Source organism: Camelus ferus, chromosome 35 (genome assembly GCF_009834535.1).
Source record: "Camelus ferus isolate YT-003-E chromosome 35, BCGSAC_Cfer_1.0, whole genome shotgun sequence".
Classification (NCBI taxonomy): domain Eukaryota; kingdom Metazoa; phylum Chordata; class Mammalia; order Artiodactyla; family Camelidae; genus Camelus; species Camelus ferus.
In genome coordinates, this window is record NC_045730.1 from 23,935,653 (window position 1) to 23,960,174 (window position 24,522).

General features: G+C 40.0%; 1 protein-coding gene and 1 long non-coding RNA gene across 4 annotated transcripts in view; one reads left to right on the plus strand and one right to left on the minus strand.

Annotated features, from left to right (window-relative positions):
- MPP7 (membrane palmitoylated protein 7) overlaps positions 1-9,121 on the minus strand; it is a 163,007-nt gene extending 153,886 nt beyond the window's left edge. For 2 of the 3 annotated variants that reach the window (XM_032474025.1, XM_006176676.3), the window contains exon 1: positions 8,960-9,121. In XM_032474025.1, coding sequence (XP_032329916.1) covers positions 8,960-8,996 — 37 coding nt within the window. In that variant the 5' untranslated portion in view covers positions 8,997-9,121. The remainder of the gene's footprint in view (positions 1-8,959) is intronic. The other variant, XM_032474026.1, reaches the window with a different exon arrangement.
- Positions 926-23,895, plus strand: LOC116661583. Its single transcript, XR_004317527.1, has 3 exons — positions 926-1,052; positions 5,990-5,994; positions 23,859-23,895. It is a non-coding gene; the product is annotated as an uncharacterized LOC116661583 (long non-coding RNA).
- Positions 23,896-24,522: the final 627 nt, after the last annotated feature.

Here is a 24,522-nt window from a genome sequence, read left to right on the forward strand (position 1 = left end):
GAATATACACATTTAAAAAGCCAGAAGAATTCTAAGAAAGACACAGAAAAAGAAATTCTACCTAGACGCATAAGAGTAGAACTGTAGATATCCAAAGCAAAAAGAAAATCTTAGAAACAGCCAGAGAGAGAAGACAGATTACTAGAAAACAGCTCATCTCTAAACAGCAACTTGAAAGCTATCACTTCTTCATCTCCGGTTCTCAGTGAGCTGGAAAATAACGCCAGCCGACAATGCTACGCTCAGGAAGAATACCTTTCAAAGTGAAGGTGAGCAAAAGCATGTCAGACCTGGTAACAAAGAGGGTTTGATAGCAGCAGGCCTTCAAAGGTGGGAATTCTAAAGATTTTTATGTTAAGCAAATGAAAATTCATCTTGGATGAAAATGCCAAGTTGTAAGATGCCATAAAGCTGTAATGATGACGTCTTCAAGGTTTGGCAGGTTTGTTTTTTTTTTTAATAGAGAATAAAATACATGACACAATAGCATATAAGGGTTCTAAGCTCTCTGGGTTGTCCAGGGAGGCAACAAAGGCACCAATTAAGAGGGGACTTTACAAAGAAGGGTTCGTGCGATTTCTAAAGTAGCCACTAAAAAAAAGAAAGAGAAGGTCTAACTTCAAAATAATTAGAGGGAAAGTCTAAAATAATAAAAAGATCCTAACCAGTCAAAAAGAATAGACTAGAACAGAGCAGAATACCCATCCCACCACACTACGTAACTGAAGATCTGATGAGTCGATGAGAAAGTAACATTCCAGGCTCAACTCACTTGTAAACACAGATACTAAAACTGTAGACAAAATGTGAGCAAACCAAATCCAGCAGATGATATGAAAAAAGATGATAAATTATGACCAAATGGGTTTTATCTCTAAAATGCAAGATGGTTTAACATTCAAAAGTCTGTGAGATTTATATGAACTCATCTACAAAACAGAAGCAGTCTCGCAGACAAAGTAAACAGTCTTACGGTTACCAGGGAAAGGGGGTGGGAAGGATAAATTTGGGAGTTTGAGATTTGCAAATGTTAGCCATTATATATAAAAATAGTTTTTAAAAAAGTTTCTTCTGTTCAGTATCTTGTAATAACCTTTAATGAAGAAGAACATGAAAACGAGTACATATACATACACACATGATGGGGACACTGTGCTGGACACCAGAAGTTGACACATCGTAACTGATGCACTTCAATTTAAAAAAAAAAAGAAAAAAATTATCAGTGAGATTTACTATATTGAGACATACAGGAAACAAATCATGGGATCGTTACCATGAGTAAATAAAAAGCACTTGACAAAGTTCGGTGGCTAGTCATTTTTAAAAAGACTTCTGTAAATATAATGGAAGAGAAACAGACTCACAGATGTGGAGAAGGAACTAGTGGTGGCCACTGGGGAGAGGGAGGGGGAGGGACAAGATGGAGGGGGAGGATGAAGAGGCACAGGCTACCAGGTATAAAATAAGCTACAAGGATGTCTGTTCCACACGGGGAATACAGGCCAACATTTTATAATAACTATAAATGGAGTATAACCTTTAAAAATTGTGAATCACTATACTGTATAGTTGTTAACATAATATTGTACAACAACTATACTTCAATTTAAAAGCTATATTGTAAAACAAATACATAAATTTTAAAAAGTAAGCAAAAATTTAAAAAATAAAGTCAATTGATTCCCAATCTTAAAAAAAGTCTTCTGTAAACTAAGAAAGAATAAAAGGAATCTGCCTTAATCTAATAAAGGGCATATATAAAACAAACAACCAACCAAAAAAACCTAGAGCAAATATGAGAAAGAAAAACTGCTGAAGTAATGCCTGTTGTGATCCAGAACTGAAAATAAGGATGCTGCGTCTGGTCACTCACAGTCAACCTTGTAGTCAAGACCCCAGAGAGGGCAGTCTTGGGGGGATGGCGGGACACGGGGAGAAGGAAATGAATTTGGAGCCCTACTTCACACCTTACACAAAACCTATTTAAAGCATCAGAGTCAAAATGCAAAAGGAAGAAGGGGTAACTTCCTGACCACAGGTTACGGAAATACTTCATGAATAAAATACAGAAATCACTAACCATAAACAGGAACATGGTGCTCAACTCCACTGACGCTTGTAACCCCTGCACACAGAACAGGAAGGCGGCACAGGGTGAGAAGACACCCACAGAACAAGAAGGCGCTTGTAACACAAGGAACTAACACAACTGGCCAAGGACCGAATTTAGAAAATATTAAAACGTGCTACGTAGAAGACACTGCAATCGAAAAATGTGCCAGAGACTTCAATCGGTCCTTCCCACAGGACAAAATCTAAATGGCCAACGTGAAAGTCTGACACCATAAGCCAAGAAATGCAAATTAAAGCTACCGTGAACCATGCCTACACGTCCACCATGGTGAGCAGGAGATGTGTGGCCACAGGACCTCTCCCGCGTCCAGGAGGGGGAAAGGGGCTGAATGCAGAGTTAACGATGGGTCGCGCCTGTGTGATGAAGCCACCATCGAGATCCCAGGAGCCTGGGGTTCAGCGAGCTTCCAGGTTGGTAAACACATCTGTAGGCCAGGAGGGTGATGGACCCCAGCTCCACAGGGACAGAACCTCTTCATCTCTGGACCCTCCAGACCTCGTCCTATGTACCTCTTCATCCGTAACCTTCACCAGGTTCCTTTATTATATATAACCCGGTAAACAGAAGTTAAATGTTTCCCTTAGTTCTGTGGGCTGTTCTAGCCAACGCGTGCATCCAAGTAGAAGACTGTGGGAACCTCTGGTTTTGTAGTGGAGATAGACCAAAGTTGTGAGTAACCTGAGGACCTGTGATTTAACCTGTATCTGAAGTGGGGCAGGGGGAGTGTCTTATGGGACTGAGCCCTTAACCTGTGGGGTGTGCGCTAAATCACTCCAACGTGTGTCAGAATTCAACCGCAGGACACCTAGCTGGTGTCGCCGAGAGCCACTTGGTGTGGGGAAAGACACCCCACACAACCAGTGGCAGAGCTATTTTGCGTGAGAAGTATTGTCTACACAACATCTTGTGTTTCTCCCTTACAGACTGGACAGTCTTTCTCTTCTCTTCTCCTAAATATTACAAAATCATTGTCATAGGGAAAGGCAATCAAAAAGGAGATAGCCAAACAATAAAGAAGAAAAACCACTGTAGAGGTGTGTCGGGCAGTTAATTAAAATATGATGCTTTTCCTATAATATTTATCTTATGTATCCACTTTCAAAAATTTGTAATTTGTTATTTTTTTCTCATTCTAAATAGTCACCACCGACCTAGAAAAAAACTCATATGGTGTAATTCCATTTATAAAGTTCGACGACAGGCAAAGTTAAACCCAAGTACCTAGGGATGCTTTAAAACATCTGTTTTATGTACAGTGCGAGACAGAAGTCTTCTCCTTTGCTGTCCATCTCTACGGAGGTTGAGGAGGTGGTGGCCGGGAGGAAGAACACGGATTGCTTTCTGGGGGTTCAATTTCTTTACCCAGGTGGTGGTCACATGGAGGCTGGCATTCTAATTACTTTTAAAACTGTATTATAAAAGTTTTACATGCATTTCTGTATATATATTATATTTGACATTATACGATGTTTGTAAAAATCAGACCTCGTGAATTTATCAAATTAAAACTAATATAGGTACTATGCAGGGAAACAATGATGCCGTAAGATTCAAAACAGAATGGTAACTATCACAGAAAAAAAATCCAGATCAACTGGCTCGTTGATAAAACTATTTCCCAAGGAGGGATTGGTAACAATTCGGATACTGCTACACACGGGCACTGGAACTGAACAGTTAAGCGAATGGATGGTGGTGGGCGGTGAGAGCCAGGTTTCTAACTGTTGGAGTGGGAATTTACAGACAAGGGAAAGAGGCTAAGTGATCGATTTCCTAACGGATCAGAGCTGGAGACATCAGTAAGAATTTGTATTTAGTTTAATATAGTTACAGATGGTTGCACACAGAAATGTTCATATACGTGCGTACATACACAGGTTAGTACACATGCATGTGTTTCTTTGCTCTGTCAAGTGACAGGGCTTAAAAGGAACAACATTCTGACAGCCATGTGCAAACCTGTCATCCAGATCTTGGTTTCTATTCCCATTTCCCAGTAAAAAGAATAGAGGCTCCTTAGAGAAATGGCTGATTCTAGAAGAGCTCACTGCAAGATATGCCCTCAGGGGGAGGGTACAGCTCAGTGGAGAGTGCCTGCCTAGCACGTACAAGGTCATGGGTTCAATCCTCGGCACCTCTATCAAAAAAAAAAAACACAAAGCCCACATTGACAGGGATACATAAAAGAAACCAACTGAAAAAGCTCCTGGTGCTCAAAGCTGGAACAATTTGGGCAACAAAATAAATTAAGTAGTATTGGATTATATCCCAAAGTATAAATAAATATCCACCAATCCACACTGACATGAAACAATGATTGAACAAATTAACAGGAGAGAAGAGACAAAGTATTCCAAATAACATATGTGGATATTTAACTCTCAAGGAGCAAGAGCCTAAGACACCACTCTTTGAGCGCAGGCTGCACACAGGGATGTCCGCCCAGAGAGGACGGTGGGGAAGGGTGGGCAGAGAGTGCCTTTACCGTGGGGGACGTGACCAACACCACTCAGCCCATTAGTCAGCACCCACAGTCGTGAACCAAGTTGATAGTACGTATCCTTAGTATTAAATATGACAGTGACACTTTACATCCAACAGAGGGGAAATTCTACCACACAGACCTGACCAGGACTCCTGAAGACTGTCTAGACATCTCATCAAAAACAAGGAAAGGCTGAGAAAACCTCACAGCCAAGAGGAGCCTAATGAGACAATGACAACTCAACATAATGTGAGGTCCTGGACCCCAAAAAAGGGTACTAAGGGGAAACTAAGAAAATCTGAATGAAGTGCAGAATTAAGTTAATAATAATAATGTATCAATATTGATTTCCTACTTGAAATGAATGTACCAAACCAAGGTAAAATGTTAACAATCAGGGAAACAAGGAATAAGGTATATTGGAACTCTCCGTATTGTCTTCAGAATCTCTAAATCTAAAATCGCTCTAAAAAAATTAAAAGTTCCACTGAAAAAAAATTTTTTTAATAAGATCACCAGAGTATAGAAACGAAGAAAGAAAACCCAGAACGGGTGTAATGTTGATGTACAACAGAGAGGCTATTACAGATCGATGTCAAAAGGATGGGCTATCAAGCAAGTGACTCTGGGGCCACTGGCTGTTCACGTGAGAAATGAGACTTGATTAGGTTACTCTCTCATTCCACGTACAAACTAGTTGGACTAAAAAACCAAATGTGTAAGAACAAATTTTTTAATTATTAAAAGAAATCTTAAAGAGTATCTTCATGATCCTGCCTTAGGTAGGGACGGGCCTTCTTAGGCAGAAGGGAAAAGAAAAGAAAATTTTGATTAGTCTAAATAAAAGTCTTCAACTTCTATTTTGAAAATGATACCATTTAAGTAAGAAAAGAAAGGACAAATGACTGACCTGAAGGAATGGCGTTCAACCTAAAATGACCCAAAGAGTTGATATACAAAATACAAATAAAGAAATACTATGAAAAATAAGAAAATAATAAACCAATAAAATAATGGGGGAAGGGTACGAGCAGACAAATCAGAGGAATAACTGGCCATTAAATCAACAGAAATAAATGTTCTATGTCAGTAAAGCACACTTAACACTGAAGATACCGTGTTTTCCCCATCCAATTGGTAAAAATTATCAAGATATAGAATACTGAATATTGGCAAGAATGTAGGGTTAAAGATTTTTAACACACTGTCCATGGATTAGTAAGTGGTTTAACCACTCTGGAGGATAACTTGACAACATCAATTAAATGAGTACATCTTTTATCTCAAAATCCTACAAAAGGAGCAAAACTACAATTTTCCTTAGCAGGAGTCTGATTCACTGAACTGTGACACAAAGGAAGACCAAGTATTAGTTTAAAATAATGAGGAGGATATATTTATATCATTATATACAGATGTATGCAGAGACAGAGATACACACATCATAGAAATACCTCTTCAAGACATCTTACTTGGAGGGAGAGGGTAGAGCTCAGTGGTAGAGTGCGTGCTTACCTATGCACAAGGTCCTGGGTTCAATCCCCAGTACCCTCATTAAAATCAATCAATCAATCAATCTAATTACCTCCCCCCCAAGAAAGATGTATCACTTGGTGAAGAAAGAAAGTTATAGAATAATCCAGAGAGTATGGCAGAATCTATGATTAAAAAATAAAGAAAAAAGACATAAAACATATTTATGTACATACACATTTATGGATATATGCACCCAAGTGTTTAACATACAGAAAATTCTTGCAGGATCCTCATCAAATTGAGAAAGAAAAGGAGACTGAGGGGAGGGGAAGAATGGGCAATGAGTTTCCTTCCTTTATCTATGTATCTTTGGGTGGGGGAGGTAATCAGGTTTATTTATTTTTATTCTTTTTTTATTTTATTATTTTTTTAACAGTGGTACTGGGGAATGGAACTCAGGACCTCATGCATGCTAAGCACATGCTCTAGCCCTGAGCTATACCCTCCCTTCCTATCTCTGTCTCTTTGATGACAAGAATGTTTTTATGCATTACTTGTGTAGTTTATACATTTTTTGCTCTCAAGTGACATAAGCAGAGAGAGGGAGAGGAAGGGGTCGAAAGGCACATAGGAAGTGCTTCCCCACGTGAGCACTGCGTGCATGGGGGCCACCGCTGGCCGGGTGTCTTTCTCCTGCCCCATGAGCTCTGCCCTTCGCTTATGCTAACGCTGTTCCCCTGGGGACCTGATAACAGAGCAATGGCAACGCCACAGCTAAGCAACGCCGCTGATGGTAAAAATGACCCCTGACCGGTCAACTACATCTGGTCGACAAGGAACACAAGGAAACCATTAGCATTCGAGTGTTACACCACACTCTGGGGCTCCCCAAATGCAGTGACTTGTAACAGTCACCTCTCCTCTGCCTGACCTAAACCTCACTGGGACACACTGGTGAAAAACTCCCACGAAGCCAGGTGTAAGTCACACAGGCATTCTAGATTTGCACCACATGGGCTCACTCTGTGTGTAAAAGTCCTTTCTTAATCCTAAACAGCCAATGCCATCTTTCATAATTGACACCTAAACTGGGGATAGGATAGCTCAGTGGTAGAGTGTGTGCTTAGCAGGCATGAGGTCCTGGGTTCTATCCCCGGTACCTCCATTAAAATAAATAAGTAAATAAATAAACCTAATTACCTAGCCCCCTAAAAACCAAAAACAGAGATATCTAAACTGCCTCATAAACTATCAGTGCTCCATTTTAATCATTTCCCATGTTAGATGTAATCAACACTATTCTGCATTCAACTAAACTGAGGCATTTTTTTTTTTTTTTTGGTGAACAGCAAGGCATAACACTTACTCATTACATAACTGTAGGAAATTTACGGTTCAAATAAATTGTATCTATTAATTTCCTAAACCACTGTGGAAAGTCAAACCATTCATTTTATATAGTCGAACACAACATGGGACTATATAAAAACTGAAAAGAAAAAAAAATCTTTTTTTTTTCCAGAGGAGCTGGCTTCCAAGTTAACATCTTGAGGGGAAAAAAAAGATTTTTATGTAATTTAAAAATCAAAATCACTTCCTAAGAAAAACTAACCCTCGGTGTAAATCACGGTAGAAAAACATCACTCTTGACGGATACAGACAAGACAGAACCTGCTAAAACATAAGTATGACCACACTCGAAATAGCAAAGAACTAGACGTGCAGCGCAACATAACAAGGAAAAGCAAACCTGTGATTCAGCTTTTTTAAAATTATGGCGTCAGTGAGCGTCCAGTTAAAGAAAAGAGCTGTCTCAGCTGGTTACAGAACAGTATTAAACGGAATAAATTCAGTATGGTCAGTGCAACACAGAACATTCCTTTTAGTGACATTCTATGCCACCACCTCTTGGGAGCACTCTTAAAAATGGAAGGTACAGCTCCAACCCCACTCACCTTCTATTTTAAAAATTCTAGGGGAGAAAGGGTCCATGAATCTACACGTTGTAAAAGTGCTGATTCTGGAGAAGCCCAGAATAAGGCTTCAAAGGGGCACTGAGCACCCCCATCAGCTCAGGAGGAAGGGATCTCACACCTACATCCACCTGAGAGTCTGTTCCCTTTCTTGGAAATCTTTACTCTGAGTATCACTAAGCGTTACAGCTGATAACAAGGTGAAGGATGTTCATCTGTTTTCAAAGAATCCTTTAATGCCATGTATCAACTTCAGAATAGTTCTTCCCTCTGGATGGGAAGAAAGAAAATGGAAAAATGGAGAAGAAAAGGGGGGAAATGAGAAGTCTGACGCAAGCATGGCAAAAAAACTTCATAGCTATTACTAAATCAGAGTGAAGTGTAATGTATCACAGTATTTCCCACACTTTTCTGTATCTTTAATATGCTTAATTTTTTTTAAATAAAAGGAAATACATGGCATTATTCCAAAACTCAAGATGGGGGGGGGTATATAGCTCCGTGGTGGAGCGCATGCTTAGCATGCACAAGGTCCTGGGTTCAATCCCCAGTACCTCCATTAAAATAAACAAACAAATAAATAAATAAATAAATGTAATTACCCTCCTCAAAAAGCAAAAAATTAAAAAATTAAAAAAAAAAAAAGCCCCCAAGCCGGTCCGAGAGCATCAGCACAAGCCATCACGACCTGGAGAAAGCTGCGGTCCGGCAACGCCCTTCGGTAACTTTCACCTTGGAAGGCTGATGGGATGCCCTTCGTGTTGGTTACAGGAAAACCAGCCGGACCTGCCTGCGCTCGCTGAGAGCAATGCTGGATTTCACTGTGAACAAGCAAGGATGTGATTTAAGCAAGGATGGGAGGGAAGCCGCCCTGGCGGGCCCACGTACCTGTGTCACTCCCCGAGCCGGTGGCCAGCGCTGGCATGATGCAGGCTGCCGGCTGCGGCCGGGCTCTGCAGACACGCTCCGCTCAGACGCGGCCGGGGGCCCCACTCCGCGGCCTGCAGCCACGCCGTCCCTGCCGCGGGTTCCGCACCGAGCAGGCCGTGTCTACAAAGAAAAGGAACACTTTCAAAAGGAGAAGAGGGAAGGCTGCTGACTTGCAACAACATTCTGTAATGAAGTCAAAGTTCTGATCCCAGCACATTAGAGGAGATCACGATTCTTCAGAATTTCTTCTAAGTGGGGAAGTCTGAGATTTTGATGTGAGATTTCTAATTAAAAACGTGAAAGTTCTTTGTGCCTGGATCAAGGCTTCCTGGAAGATTTTTCCAGTTGGTTTGAGAACCGCTGACTGCAATAGATGGAGAACAAAAGGGAGCTGTTGTAAGCCGGTGTCATTCTAAAATTCCTATTTCTAACTGTAGAGCAGAGATTGTCATTTAGCAACAACTTACAACTAATTGTCATTTTTTAAGTAGATCATCCTGATATGACAACTGCCAAGCTCTCTAACTGAAAATTGCAAACAACCTAACAAGAATATTAGAATTAAAGGAAGACATTATAGATTTACAGAACTGTTGATAAACTCAACTAAGCCTAACAATTCCAGCGAACATATGAAAGTAAATTGTTTTAGGAAAAACTAAGCTTTGCTGTTATCTTGGAAGATATCAGTTTTTTTCAGTAACTATTTTAACTAACATTTATCCCCCAATAAGCAGTAAACGCACTCTTGTACAGTAACTAAAAGCAAGGGCCCTCGAGTTTGGCTTCATCTCTAATCCTGCAAGCTCTGTGATTTGGGATAAGTTATTTAATCTGATCAGGTATTCATTTCCTTTCATGCAAATGGAGATAAGAATTGTCCGAGAATCCAGTTTGCGAGGGGATACAAAACACATTCTGCAAACAATGAATGCTGGCTATTACGACTGGGTTTTTTTGTTTTTTTTTTTTTAATTCTGGTAATGAGATTGTAAAATGAAAACATCAAAGTAGCAAGATCAAAATTTACATTGGCCTGACACCTAGGAGACCATGTGGTTTAAATTTGGGCCACTGCGGCCTAATAACAGAAAATACACTGCATTTACGTTTTTCAGAAATCAGAAGAACCACACAGTGTGTTTCAGTTCACTTTTTAAATGCATTTTCCCCAGTTCTCTGTAAAGCAGGTTCAGTAATTTAAAAGCGTATTTTAACATCTATTAACAAGAGAAACAGAACCTGTAAACACTCGAAAACTGGCTCACTTAAGTTCTGAAGGCCTTTAAATTGCTGATTCGTATTTCAGAATAAAGAAAATGACCCTGCAAGTTCCACGTGAAAAAGCCCCAACTATAAAATTCTACTAAAGCCTTCTAAATTAGCTTTTTAATTGTCAAAGCAAACGTTAGTATAAAAATATTCACCATCAAATAGACTATCTTGGACCAGACTATCCGGTGCAATGTCTTGAATTTTGCTTCACATTACAAAGGTTGAGGTACTTGAAACTGCACACAAATCCGTACAGAGATCCACTCTGTGTTACTTTAAAAATATGAGGGCAGTTATTTTAAATACCAAATGAAAATATAAATCACTAAGCTAAAAATTAGACCAAAAAAGACACAGCAAGGCTTCATGAATGCCCATCTCTGAAGCTGTTTTTCCTAATAATTTTAATCGGCAACTCTACTTTGTTTTCCGTATGTTATCCTAACAATCGGGATTCATATTCAACTACATAAAAGTGTTCCTCCATTCAAACACAAAGAAAGTAAAAAACAGACCACATGTGATTTTTAAAATGCATTCACTCAGTAAACTTTTGTTTTCCTGAGAAAAAAGAGACAAACGGTCATAATCTGTAAAGTGTATGCACATATTTTTACCATTAGGGCAAAATGTATATACATAAGTAGGGAGGCAGGTTTTTTTTTACATGTGTGTAAGCTTTTTATGCCATAAGTCATCATTTGTATGGTACTGATCATCTAATGACAGGAAAACACACTATCTAATCTATACCATGTAAACTACAATTTTTTTCATGCCTTAAGGAACTTACAATGTTTCACTTTCATAAACCATGTACCCCGCGTAACAGCCGATTTATGCTTATAACGAACACCCTATTAATACGAAAACAACCTTCTAAATCAGCATATCTCTCTGAGTTGATGTCTGTAGCTTTCCACATATGCCGTATACAGAAGACTTTACTGTAGCATTTCTCATCTTTTATTTCACAATAAACACTCAGGGTTAAATTTTTCCAAAGTTATATTATTTAAGAAATATAGGCTGCAAAGTAATTTCCTTCTCTGAACATATGCAAGTCTATTAATAAAAAAATAATAATAATAAAGTGATTTGATAAAATCCCAACCAGAGAAGTGCTTAATATTCTATGGAACGAAAGCAGAGTTGCTGGGTTCAACTTTCAAACTGAGCTAAATTTCTGTCGTAATCATGTTATTTTCTTTGGCTAAATTTATTGAAAATGCTTTGGAATTTGTCAGAACCCAGCCATGATTATTACTGACTGTTGTATGGAATCGATTTACTACAACACAAAAATACCAGCTGTTACAGTATGTCCTGAGAGGGATTACCGAATATTCTTAAATTGAAGTTCAATCCATCTTTCCATAAAAAAAAAAGAGAGCGACCCAAATGCCGGGAACGTAACTGCAGTATCAAGGGCACCTGAAGCATTTACAATACCCAACAGAATTATTACAACCGTCCTCTAAAAGGGCTTATTTTTGAAATTTCATTATTCCAGTTGTACCTTGCTTCTATATATCACACTGTATCAGGTTCTTCTGGCGTCGATCATGTGGAAACAGTGAAATACGTGAAGGTCTCGAGCTTACAATGTTCAGTTTCCACACACCCTGGGTAACCCTCAGGGCTCCCAGGACGCTCGTGACACCTAGTGGCCAACCACGGAAGTGAGGGTATTGGTGGCAGAAAGTATTTTTGAGCTTCCCATAAAGCAAAAATGCCTCAATTGCACCCAGTGAAACAGTCATCTGCAAAAACTTTTATTAATGGGCGCGCGCACACACACACACACACACACACACACACACACACATTCCTCCTGTGTGTCTCCTCCAGTCTCCATACTTCACTACAACACTACTTCACTTCTGACCCCAAATGTGGTTTTCCACCAATCAACCAATTCTGTGACACCTGCTCAGAGTCCTACAATTTAACTCAATTCTCACCCTATCTCATGGGGGGAGCATCAGAGCCCACAGGTTAAGAGCTCAGTCCTACAACACTGCCCCGACTTCTGATGTCAACTGTAAATCCAGGCTGTCACCAGGGCTTCTCTGATGGAGTGACTATAACTTGGCGGCTCCCACAATTCCCTCAGGTTCGATTAATTTGCCAGAGTGGCTCACAGAACTCAGGAAAACATTTACTTATTAGATTACTGGTTAATTGTAAAGTGATATAATGAGGACTCGCCAGATGGAAGCGATGCAGAGTGAGGAAGGGGAAGAGAGCAACCACGTCCTCGCCAGAGGCAACATCCATGTGTTCCCAATCTGGAAGCTCTCTAAACTCTATGCTTTGAGGTTTGTTATGGAGGCTTCATAACACAGGCATGACTGATGAAATCAGTGGCCACTGGCAACTGAACTCAATCTCCAGGCCCTCGTCCCTCCCAGGAGGTCAGGGTGGGACTGAAAATTCCAACCCTCCACTCACCCCCGGCAACCAGACCCCCATCCTTAAGGGCTTTCCAACACTCACCTCATTAAGGTAAACAAAGGTATGGCTCAGAGTAGTTAGGAATAATGGAAGCCACCTTTATCAATCTCTCTTATCACTTAGGAAAAATTCCAAGGGTTTTAGAAAGAGAAAGGGTTACACAGAACACCAAATATATATTTCTTATTATAAATTACAATACTTCACACACAAAGTTAATGCAGACAAAGAAGAAAATCAAGTACTGGACCTAATTTCCCCAATGCGTGTCCTCTCTATTTGGAGGAGTATCCAAGAACAGGAAAACTTTTAACTAACCATCATCATAAATAAATAATTGTATTAACATCCCATTGTTTCAAGACACAAGAACTGGGCCCACTAATCCAACTGTAGATTCTTCATGAGTTATAAATACTCTCAAGTACTTTCAAAACCTAACAGCAATAACACAAAAGTAAACTTTTTTTTTAACAAATCTAATGAGACAGATTAAAAAAACTAATCAAAAAAACTTCTATCTGAAATATTCATGAGCTCTATTAGCCAATGCAAGCATCAAAGTGGTATCTGTTACCATTATGCAAACCTTCATAAATCGTAATTGTTAGAAAATAAAAGAAGCAATGCAGGTAGGTGGCATCAATCTGCTCACAGAAAATGGTATTTAAACCTTTTATACCATCAGTTCTCAAAGCGTTGTCTGCAGACCCCAGGGGTCTCCAAGATCCTTTCAAAGGCGTTCATGATGTTGAACTATTTTCATACAAATATCGAGATGTTATTTGCCTTTTGCACCGTGTGGACATTTGCACCAATGATGACAAGCACTGATGGACAAAACCACTGGTACCTTAGCACAAATCAGGACAACAGTACCAAACAGAAACTACCCGTCCTAGTTACAGTATTCCTCACTGCCAAACTCTCTCACTTAAAAAAAAAAGGAAGAGAAGAAAAATGTTGACTCTAGAATGCCCTTAATGAAGTCATAAGCTTTATAACTGACTCTGGAGGTGTTGCTAATGATAAAACATAAAAATTCAAGCAAAAAACAGAATTTTGTAAAACTTGCATCCACCAGAGGCTGCCCTGGCTTTGCAAGGTACCGTGTTAATTTAAATGCCCGCATTCTGGGACTCTGTTCCCACCCTGCACAGTTCCATCAGCTTCCCAACACCCAAAGGCTCTTCTGAGAAGATCAGTGGTGACATAAGCAAATGTGATTTTTGTTAATATTGTGTCAACCTCTGGATAACGAACCAATATTTTTAAAATTATCAATGCATTTGTATTAGAAAGTCACGTGTGAATCAGTCACTCAAGGGGGGGCATAGCTCAGTGGTAGAGTGCGCGCTTAGCATGCACAAGGTCCAGGGTTCAATCCCCAGTACTTCCACTAAGAAAATAATCATAATCATCATAATTTTAAAAACCTAATTACCCCCAAAAAAATTTTTTAAAAAACTACCACGTGCAGCGTTGTGATGAACAGCTTACCCTTGAAAAACACAGGCTTAGTGGGGAGGGTATAGCTCAAGTGGTAGTGTGTCTGCCTGACCTGCACGAGGTCCCAGGTTCAGTCCCAGCACCTCCTCCAAATAGAAATAAATCAATAAACCCAATTACTACCTCCCCCTTAAAAAAATAAACAAACAAACAAAAAACAGGTTTAATCTGTGCAGGTCCACTTACACAGATTTTTTTTGAACAGTACCACGTGATCTGTGGCTGGTAGACTCCACAGATGCAGAACGCCGACGGTAAGTTATAAGCAGATTTTCAACTGCATGGATGGTTGGCGCCCCTAAGCCCCACATTGTTTGAGGCTCAACTGTAGCAATGAAGAAAAAATTTACAACTGAACAGGTTATTAAAATACTCTTCCCTTTTCCAACTACAGATCTGTGTAAGACTGGTTTCTCTTCATATCCTTCAACCAAAAGACAGAGCCACAAGTCCACAGTCTACCCAGGGAAGAGGCTGTGACTGTCTTCCATTAGGCCAGCTAGTCCCAAATCACTCATGGGTTTTTTTGGGGGAGGAGGGTTATTTTTCATAAAAATGTTATGTTAACCTATAACAAGTTTAATATTGTTCTTTTTAAAATTGAAATTTTTTTTAAATTTCTCAGTTTTAATTTCCAATATGGTAAGTATGAACATAACCCACGTAAGTAGAACTTTTCCTAAGACTGTAAAAAGGTCCAGAGACCCCAAAGGTTGAGAAATGCTACATTATGCCAAGGGCAGGCAAAATTTTTTCTGAAAAAGGCAAAGTAAACATTTTAAGCTTTGTGGCCCATGTGGTCTCATCATTTGACAATATGCAAATGAGTGGGTGTGGCCCTGTCCCCATTATATTTTATTTCCAGAAAAGTAGAGGGTCAGATTTGCCAACCACCATCCTGTATCATCACACCCTGACTTAAGGGTCTAAGAGCAGCATGCTTTCCGGCAACATTTTTATCGGTTATTTATCAAATATTCAAAGAGTTTAAATTATTTTTCTAGTTTTGTATTATGCAGAAGTAGAGGCAAAATCTAGCAATGGAATTTTAAACTGTGCAATTCCTAACCACACACGAGGTCACATTTCAATTTTGTCTATTCCAAGGATCTTAGACTTTGTATACATTGACAATGAAAAACATGCTTACAACTGGCAATGAGTGCGGATGCCACCTGTGAGAAAATACGCTTTATACAACCAATCACAGAAAGTCCTAGACAAAAAAAGCGGGGAGGGGACAATCACAAAAAATGAAAACATCTCACAGTTGACAAACTCACTGGGGCTCAATTATGATGCAATACAGAACTTACGGATCACAAGTGGAAAGGAAACTACGAACGCAACAGAAAAGAAGACTCCCGGCAGAGAAAGAATCCTATAAACCTCTGGAGGCAGAAAAGAGGAAATGAGAGGAATGCTGCTTCTGGACGCCCCAGGGTGGGAGCCAAGGCTCCAAGGCTGCTAGGAAAGTCTTCAGGAGCCCGGGACCACCTGCCCTGGAGGGGCGCCAACCAGGGACACGAACCACAGGCCATCGGACCACAGGCCACCGGGCTTGCGGGGGAAGGTGCACACACACTGCCACACCCATTCCCTCAATTGTCCCCTGTCTGGAAATACAGGTGTAACGAACTGGCCTTCACAGGCAGTGGCCTCACTCCAGGCTCCCCAAGCCACCTGCAGCCATCAGTGCATCATGACCCTGAGGTCACTCTGACTGTCCTCACAACCAGCAGCCTTCCTAGTGCTGGGCGCCTCCCCGTTGGGGGAAACATTTCTTCTGATGATCACCTTTTCTCGTGGTATTTATTTTCTACCACCCACTACTAAAAAGTCTTGCACAGTCTTCACGATTACACCATTCACCAGCGACGGACCACATCTCCATTGCACTGAACTCTCTCCTCTAATTGCTGGGGGCAGGGGTGGATGCCGGCTTCCTCAGTACATCTTTCTTGACGAATTCTCCACCCCAGCACTGCACCTGCATCCCTTTAAATCCTATTGAAGAAACTGATCATTTTTGATAATTTAAGGTACATCAACGTAATTTTATATTTTTTTTGGGCTTCTGTCCCCCACTAGAATTTCCATAAAGATGGAACCCAAATCATCTTATGTTCCTAAAAACTGCACAGTGGCCCCCACTCAGAAGTACTTTCATATGTGACCGATTCCAGCCTTCCAAGAGTTCTCTTGCCCTTACAGGTCAGAGTGACCTCATCACTCTACTTCTGATGAAGAGAACACAGATTTTGACACGAGACAGACCACGGATCAGAGCCCAGCCCCACCCTCCTGACTCCACGATCTTGGCCAGTCTACTGGATGACATGAGACTGAACGCAATGACCTAAGCAAAACACCTAACCCATCAGCAGACGGCAGCTTCTCTGAATACTTTTCAACCTCATTGTCATCACTCTCTATTTCTCACTTCCTCTAACCTACAAAACTCTTAAAGGCCCTGTGATGAAAAGAAAACAGGCTCTGGTGGGAGACAGTCCCGTCTCCTGATTCCACCACTTATTTCATGCACAACTTACAAAGTATAAGATCTTGGGAAACCAAATAAAATATACCCATATACATTTATGTGTGTGTGCGTATATACACACATACACAAACACATATATAAATGTGATTGGGATTAACAGATAACACATGATTATATATCAAATAGATAAACAAGGACCTACTGTATAGCACGGGAAACTATATTCAATTTCTTGCAATGAACTGTAATAGAAAAGAATCTGAAAATATGTATAAGTATGTATGTATATGCATCACTGAACTGCTTTGCTGTACATCTGAAACTAACATTGTCAATCAACTACACTTCAATAAAAACTAAGGATTTTTTTTAAACGTGAGTGACAGATAACACTGAGCGCTCACAATTTCACAGACGTGAGGTTAAAAACTCAAACATGCACTGTCTCATTTAATTCTCCCAATAATCCTGTAACATAAGCACTATTATCATCATCTTAGAGGCGAGGAAACTGAATTTTCAGCAACTTGCCCTAAGCCCATGGTGTGAAGGGATTCTAGCGTCAGCAAGTTTGAACCCAACGCCCACACTGTTGCCACACTACACAATGCTGCCTCTTAATTCTGGGACTTAATCCCTCCCATTCACTTCTCTCAGGGGTCAAATGGAAATCATTTCTATGATTCATTTACCTCTTGTGATGATTCGATGAAACCTACCTGAAGCACTGGGAACATACGCGGTGCTCAATTATTAGCCCCTCCATTCCCTCAACTCTTCCTTGGGATCCTTGTTGTATTTTCTCTTCTTTCTTCACAAATAAGAAACCTGCCCATTTCAAACCCACATCGTCTGGCTTGCTCTTCAGTTACCTGATTTCATGCTTGCTCTCACAGACCCCAAAACCCAGGTAGGTTCAGAGCACAACATTCTCAGCCCTCGGTCCACTGATTTCTGAACACTTAGACCCACATCTACAAAACCCAAACCCTACGAAATTCAGGTATTTCCAAAACCTACAGTCACACCTTGCAAGGTGGCCAAGGACACTGTTCCTTCTATGTTTTATAGGGTTATAGCAAATAATAGATTATGTCAGAAGCTCAAGAATGTAGCTCAGACGCTACTGAACCTTTCTTAATAGCAACATGTCACCAGAGTATTAACCATAACTCAGTAATTTCAATATAGCTGTATTTTTCAGCTCCAAATGTTTTCTTTCTTTTCTTTTTTAAAGTTTCTATCTTTTGCCGATATTCTTACTTTGTTCATGCATTGTGTTCCTGGTTTCATTTAGGAATCTATTTGTATTGTGTTTTAGGTCATTGAACACATATAATTCGATAACAGTTTCCTGGATATGACACCAAAAGCACAGGCAACAAAAGTAAACAGACCAATGGGATGACATCACACTTAAAAACTTCTATGAATCAAAGGAAATAATCCACAGAGTAAAAAGAACCTACAGAAATGGGAGAAAATATTTGCAAATCATATATCTGATAAGAGGTTAACATCCATAATATATAAAGAGCTCCCACAACTCAACAACCAAAAAAAAAGAATAAAAAACGAGCAAAGGACTTAGACGTTTCTCCAACAAGCATAAGCCAACAAGCATATGAAAAGATGCTCAACATGATTAATAATTAGAGAAAAATCAAAATCAGAATGTGGTATCATTTAACAATCATTATGATGGCTATTATTTTTTTTAAAAATAAAATAACAAATGTTATTTATGAATGTGAAGAAACTAAAACCCTGTGCACCATTGGTGGGAATATACAATGGTGCAGCTACTATGGGGAACAGTATGGAAGTTCTTCAAAAAATTAGAAATAGACTTCCTATACGACCCAGCAATTCTACTCCTGGCTATATAACCAAAAGAACTGAAAGCAGGATCTGAAGAGATATCTGCAAATCCACAACCACTGCAGCATCATTCACAATAGCCAAGAAGTCGAAGCAAATCAAATGTCCATCCACAGATGAACAAAATGTGATACACACCCAATGGAATATCACTCACCTTAAAAATGCAGGAAATCCTGTCACATGCTGCAACATGGATGACACGTGAGGCCATTACACTAAGCGAAATAAGCCAGTCATAGAAAGAAAACTACTGTGTAATTCCACTTATATAAGGCATCTAAAGTATAAACTCACAGAAATAGAAAATAGAATGGTGGTTGCCAGGGGCTGGGGGGCGGGAGAAATGAGTTGTTTAATGGGTAGTTTCAATTCTGCAACATAAAAAAGTTCTGGAGATCTGTGACACAACAGCGTGAATACACTGAACACTACTGAACTCAATACTTCAAAATGGTTACTATGATAAATTCTATGTTATGTTCTGTTTACCACAATTTACCAAAAAAAAAAAAAAAGTGCAACAATCGAAGACAGACTAAGGAAGAAATGAAATTACTACAAACTAATAGTAGCCAGAATCGTTGCCCAATAATCTAGAGATCATCATCAGAGACGAAAAAGCTTAATTCCAGCAACAAGCAAACTGATTTAAGCAAGAGTTGTCAACAAAAGCCAGCCTTTATGGTGGGGTCTGTAGAGCAGTCTCGGAACTCAAGTCTGAAACTCAGACACACTCCATCAGAGGGGAGAGACTAACACCGGGGGTTATGTTATAAATCTGTTCTATAATCAATGGTTTTAACCATCACTACCAGCTATGAGTAACAACCCAATTGCTATACCAAAGCATGTAACATCGTGAACACTCATTCATTTTGAATTTTTTTTCTAATTGTGGTTAGACAATGGTGCTACTCAACAGTATTTCTGTGACTTCTCCCCTTCCAGGTACATGGGGAGAGAATCATACTCCCCTGCCTCCTTGGCCTCAGATGAGGTCCTAGAGCTAGCCTTGATCAGTAAAGTGAAAGCAGAAGGCTTGTTACCTCCAGGAAGATGCATTTAAGAGCCACTGTGAGGTTCGGCACCTCCCCTTTCTCAAGCTGACCAATGTTCCAGATAATAGCACCTCCATCAACTCAAGTGCCTGATGGGGGGATGACATGGGTCAGAGCTCCCCACCCACACGTGGCGTACAGATCCCATGAGCTATCAGTGAACAGCTGTTGTTGGAGTTGTTTGTGACTGAAGCACCACCTAGCCCATCCTGATAAACTCATCAACTGCAAACATCAGTTACTTTTCAGTAACAAATCATGTATTTACATTGTTATTTCCTGGTACTAATTAACACTGTGTGGTTCAAAACAATAGTTCCTTAAAATGTTGCTGGCTAAAAACATCTGAAATGATTCTGGACACTTATAAACATGACTTCACAGGTTTACTAACTTCACAGATATCATGCAAATTGTCTACTTTTGTCAGTTTCTCAGGCCCTACAACATAGCTATCAAAAAATAAGCTTTCCAAGGGGGTAAAGGTATGGCTCTAGTGGTAGACCGCATGCTCAGCTCCCAGAAGGTCCAGGGTTCAATCCCCAGTACCTCCTCCACATGGAAATCAATGAAGAAACTTAATTACCTCCCCCTCATAAAAAAAATAAGCTTTCCAAAAATCAGTTCTTATCTGTAAAATATTAATTATGTCATAATACCGATATTAATTGTATTTTCTTTTTTTTTTTCTTTAGATTTATGAGAGGGAGGTAACTGGGTTTATTTATTTATTTATATTTGGAGGAAGGACTGCAGAATGAACCCAGGAGCTATACCCGCCCCACTATTAATTGTATTTTTCTAAGGACAGGAATAAAAGTTAAAACTCAATGTAATACACAACGGTGAATGCACATTTACATATGTATTTTTTAAAGCCATCTCAGAGAGCAATAGGAAAGTAATTCAAAAGCACTGATCGTTTATAATACAATTTTGGATCTTCCTCCAGGGTGATCTGTCTTTATATTTCTTAAAGGAAATTCTTACTTTCTAGCATGTGAGACTTTGTTCAAGTTCTTATCTTCTATCACACTCATCTAATTTTCTTAACTATTGTTTTTAATTGAAGTACAGTCAGTTACAATGTGTCAATTTCTGTGTACAGCACAATGTCCCAGTCATGCATATACATACATACATTCATTTTCATATTTTCTCATTAAAGTTTATTTCAAGATATTGAACACAATTCCCTGTGCTATACAGCAGAAAGTTTTTAAAATCTATTTTTATATATAATGGCTAACATTAGAAACAGACTCGCAGACATAGTAAACAATCTTATGGTTACTAGGGAAAGGGGGTGGGAAGGAATAAATTTGGGAGTTTTGAGATTTACAATTGATAGCCATACTCATCTACTTTAATGACACCCACAGCTGAAACCACAGGGAACAGTCCCCTCAAGAGTAATTCAAAACCCTAATGTTATATTGTATAGGAAAATAGCAAATCCTATATTAATAAAAAGGGTGTTTGTTCTGTACTGGCCATTCAGGTACTAAATAGTAGAGAATCCCACACTTGGAGTCAGTTATACCCAAGGGTAACTTTGCGTATTCCACTATTCATACACCCTTTAATGTTATTTTCTTCAACTACGTCAATATCTAAACCATTAATATTAGTGGCTGGAATCTACTAACGACACTTCATAAATTTTTAACGTGCCTGTCATCACTCTGAAAAGGATGATTTTCATTTCCAGAGTGAAACGAATGAACAGAAAAGGGAAAAAGCTCACAATTTCAATGTTCCATGTGAAGATGGAACAAAAATTAAGTTGCTAAGTGACATGGCAGTCATTGTTCAAAAACCATGGGAAACGTTTACACAGAACACTCCACAGGACTCTGCAAAGGCTCCTGGGGGACCTGGAGACGTGCTGTCTTATCCGAACCCTCTCTAGAAGACACGGTGCAATAAGGAGAAACTCATGCATCATTCATTTACGGCAAGATATCTTAGGATTACAGGAGAAACCTGATGAAAAAACCAGCACATGCAGGGACAGAAGTAAAAATGTAAAGACCATGTCGAAGCCAGCTCTAAGGTGCTTCCTATTTAAGTGTTCTTGAGGGGAGACAGGCCCAGTGAAGAAACAGCCTGCAACACAAACTCTGCGCACATGGACACAGCTAATGTGGTTCGAGTGTCACGGGCCTTTCCCCAAAGGGCATCTCAGTGGACTCCCTTGGCCTCCCTTTCTACCATCTCCACACGCCCACCCTCACTTAATGTTTCTTCTTTTTTCATCTTATTTTTCTCATTGAAGTATAGTTGGTGTACAATATTATATTCATTTCAGGTGTACAACACAGTGGTTTGACATTCTTAAAGACTGTACTCTGTATAAAGTTATTATAAAACACTGGTTTTCTTCCCTGTGCTGTCCATTACATCCTTGTACCTTATCTTATACTTAATAGTTTGTATCTTTTAATTCCCTCCCCCAGGGTGCCCCTCCTCCCATACCTCTCCCCACCGATAACCACTAGTTCTCTTTATCTGTGATTCTGTTTGTGACATTCATTCATTCCTTTTATTTTTTAGACTCCACAAAAAAAGTGAGAACAAAGTATGTGTCTTTCTCAGTCTAACTTACTTCACTAAATATACCTGCCAGGTCCATTCATGCTGTTGCAAATGACAGCTTCATTCTTTTTTATGGCTGAGTACTATTTCATACAGATATAGACATATCACATCTTTATCCAGTCATCTGCTAATGGGACACTTTGGTGGCTTCCGTATCTTGGCTACTGTAAATAATACTGCTATGAACACAGGGGTGTGTGTATCTTTTTGAATTCGTATTTTCATTTTCTTCAGATAAATGCCAGGGAGTAGAATCATGCAGTAGTTCTATTTTTAATTGTTTGACGAACCTGCATACTGCTTACCACAGTGGCTGCGCCAATTTACATTCCCACCAACAGCACGAGGGATCCCTTTTCTCCACACCCTCGCCAATGCTCGTTACTTCTTGTCTTTTGGACCACAGCCCCCCGACAGGTGGGAGGTGACAGCTCACTGAGGTTTTCGTCTGTATTTCCCTAGTGATCAGTGATGCTGAGCATCTTTTCATGTGCCTGTTGACTACCTGTATGTCTTCTTTGGAAAAATGCCTATTCAGGTCCTCTGCCCATTTCTCAATCGGGTTGTCCTAGAATCTCCACACATACCCCCACCCTCACTTAATGTTTCTTCTCAGTGCTTATCACAATCTAGTACACTACGTGTATTTCATTTACCTTATTGTCTGTCTTTCCTACTAGAACATCAGCTACAAGAGGCAGGGGCTTCTGCCCGTGTTGCTCCCTGCCAAATTCCTAGTGTCTCAGAATGCTGCTTGCTGTATATAATCCTAGGTGGCTCCCTAGTATTTGTTGAATGAATGAGTCAACAATGGACCCCCTACCAATTCCTGCTGTGATGATATTCTTCAAGACATTATATGCCTCTGCCCGCCCCCTTCCCAGTTCTCCTGCCCAAAGGAGGAAGACTTGCTCATCTCATTGATCACGAAATTTACTCAACCAGAGAAGGCAAAGTCCCTCCTAATCAAACATATTACAAGGTCAGCTGGTGCCCTTTGGCACTTCCCGCTTCCCGCTCTCCCCACACCCCCACTGTGCCAAGAAGACCACCAGGGGGCTCCCGGGGGTACTCTCTCTCCCTCACGCATGGGTTGGATGGCACCTGCACTAGGTGCACACCTGCTTCCTCAAACTTCTACTGACCTGGGCCTTGGGCATCTTTCAAGGGCCTGGCCCTTCTCCCCGCTGGTGGGGGAAGGCTGGCCAGCTTTCTCTCCTCCCAAGGACTTGCCTGGCCTGGCCCATGGCGTCGGCCAAGGACACTGTCCTCTTCAACTACTGAATGTGTTTGAAATTTTGCTGATTAAATTAAAAAAAAAAAGACCTTAGAAAACTTTTTTAGAAGCGTCTAAGTGAAGCCAGAAAGAGAAAGAAAAATACCATATGATATCACTTATATGTGGAATCTAAAAAAAAAAAAGACAAATGAACTTGTTAACAAAACAGAAACAGACTCACAGACACGGTAAACAAACTTATGGTTATGGGGACCGGGAGAGAAGGGGGTGGGGAGGGATAAATTGGGAGTTCGAGATCTGCAGACACTCACTAATAGACTAACAAAATAGATAAACAATTTTATACTGTACAGCACAGGGAACTATACTGAATATATTGTAGTAACCTATAATGAAAAAGAATATGAAAACAAATATACATGTGTATGACTGAACTATTATGCTGTACACCAGAAATTGACACATTGTAAATTGACTATACTTCAATTAAAAAAAAATTAATAGCGTTTACCATATATCCATCTCCCAAAGTCTTCAAAGGAGAGGTGGAAAATACCAGAGAGCCACAAATAATTAATAGTAAACCAAGCTTTTGTGGTGCCTCTTCCTGGATGAACAGAATGTTATCTTTACCCCTAAATCCTACACTTCTCAGATTTTATCTCCCTGAATGACTCTTCTTCATGTCCTCATTTTGGAGAGATGCTTCCTGATGAACTGAAGGATGTAGAGTAATGATATTTGCAACTTACTCTAAAATGTTTCAGGAGAGAGAGACAGTGCATTATGTTATCGATTGTTGGAGCGAAGGTGGACATATCAGAGTACCGTTCTTTCTACTTTGTGTTTGAAGTTTTTCAAAACAAAACAAAGACAAAAAAAAAAAAAAAACAAAAAAAACTATGTAACCCAGTTCCGCGAAGTTCTGTGTCTCTCTCGGACCCTACTCAGCCCCTGGGCAAACGCGCTGATCCTCGAACTGCTCTGTCCTCAC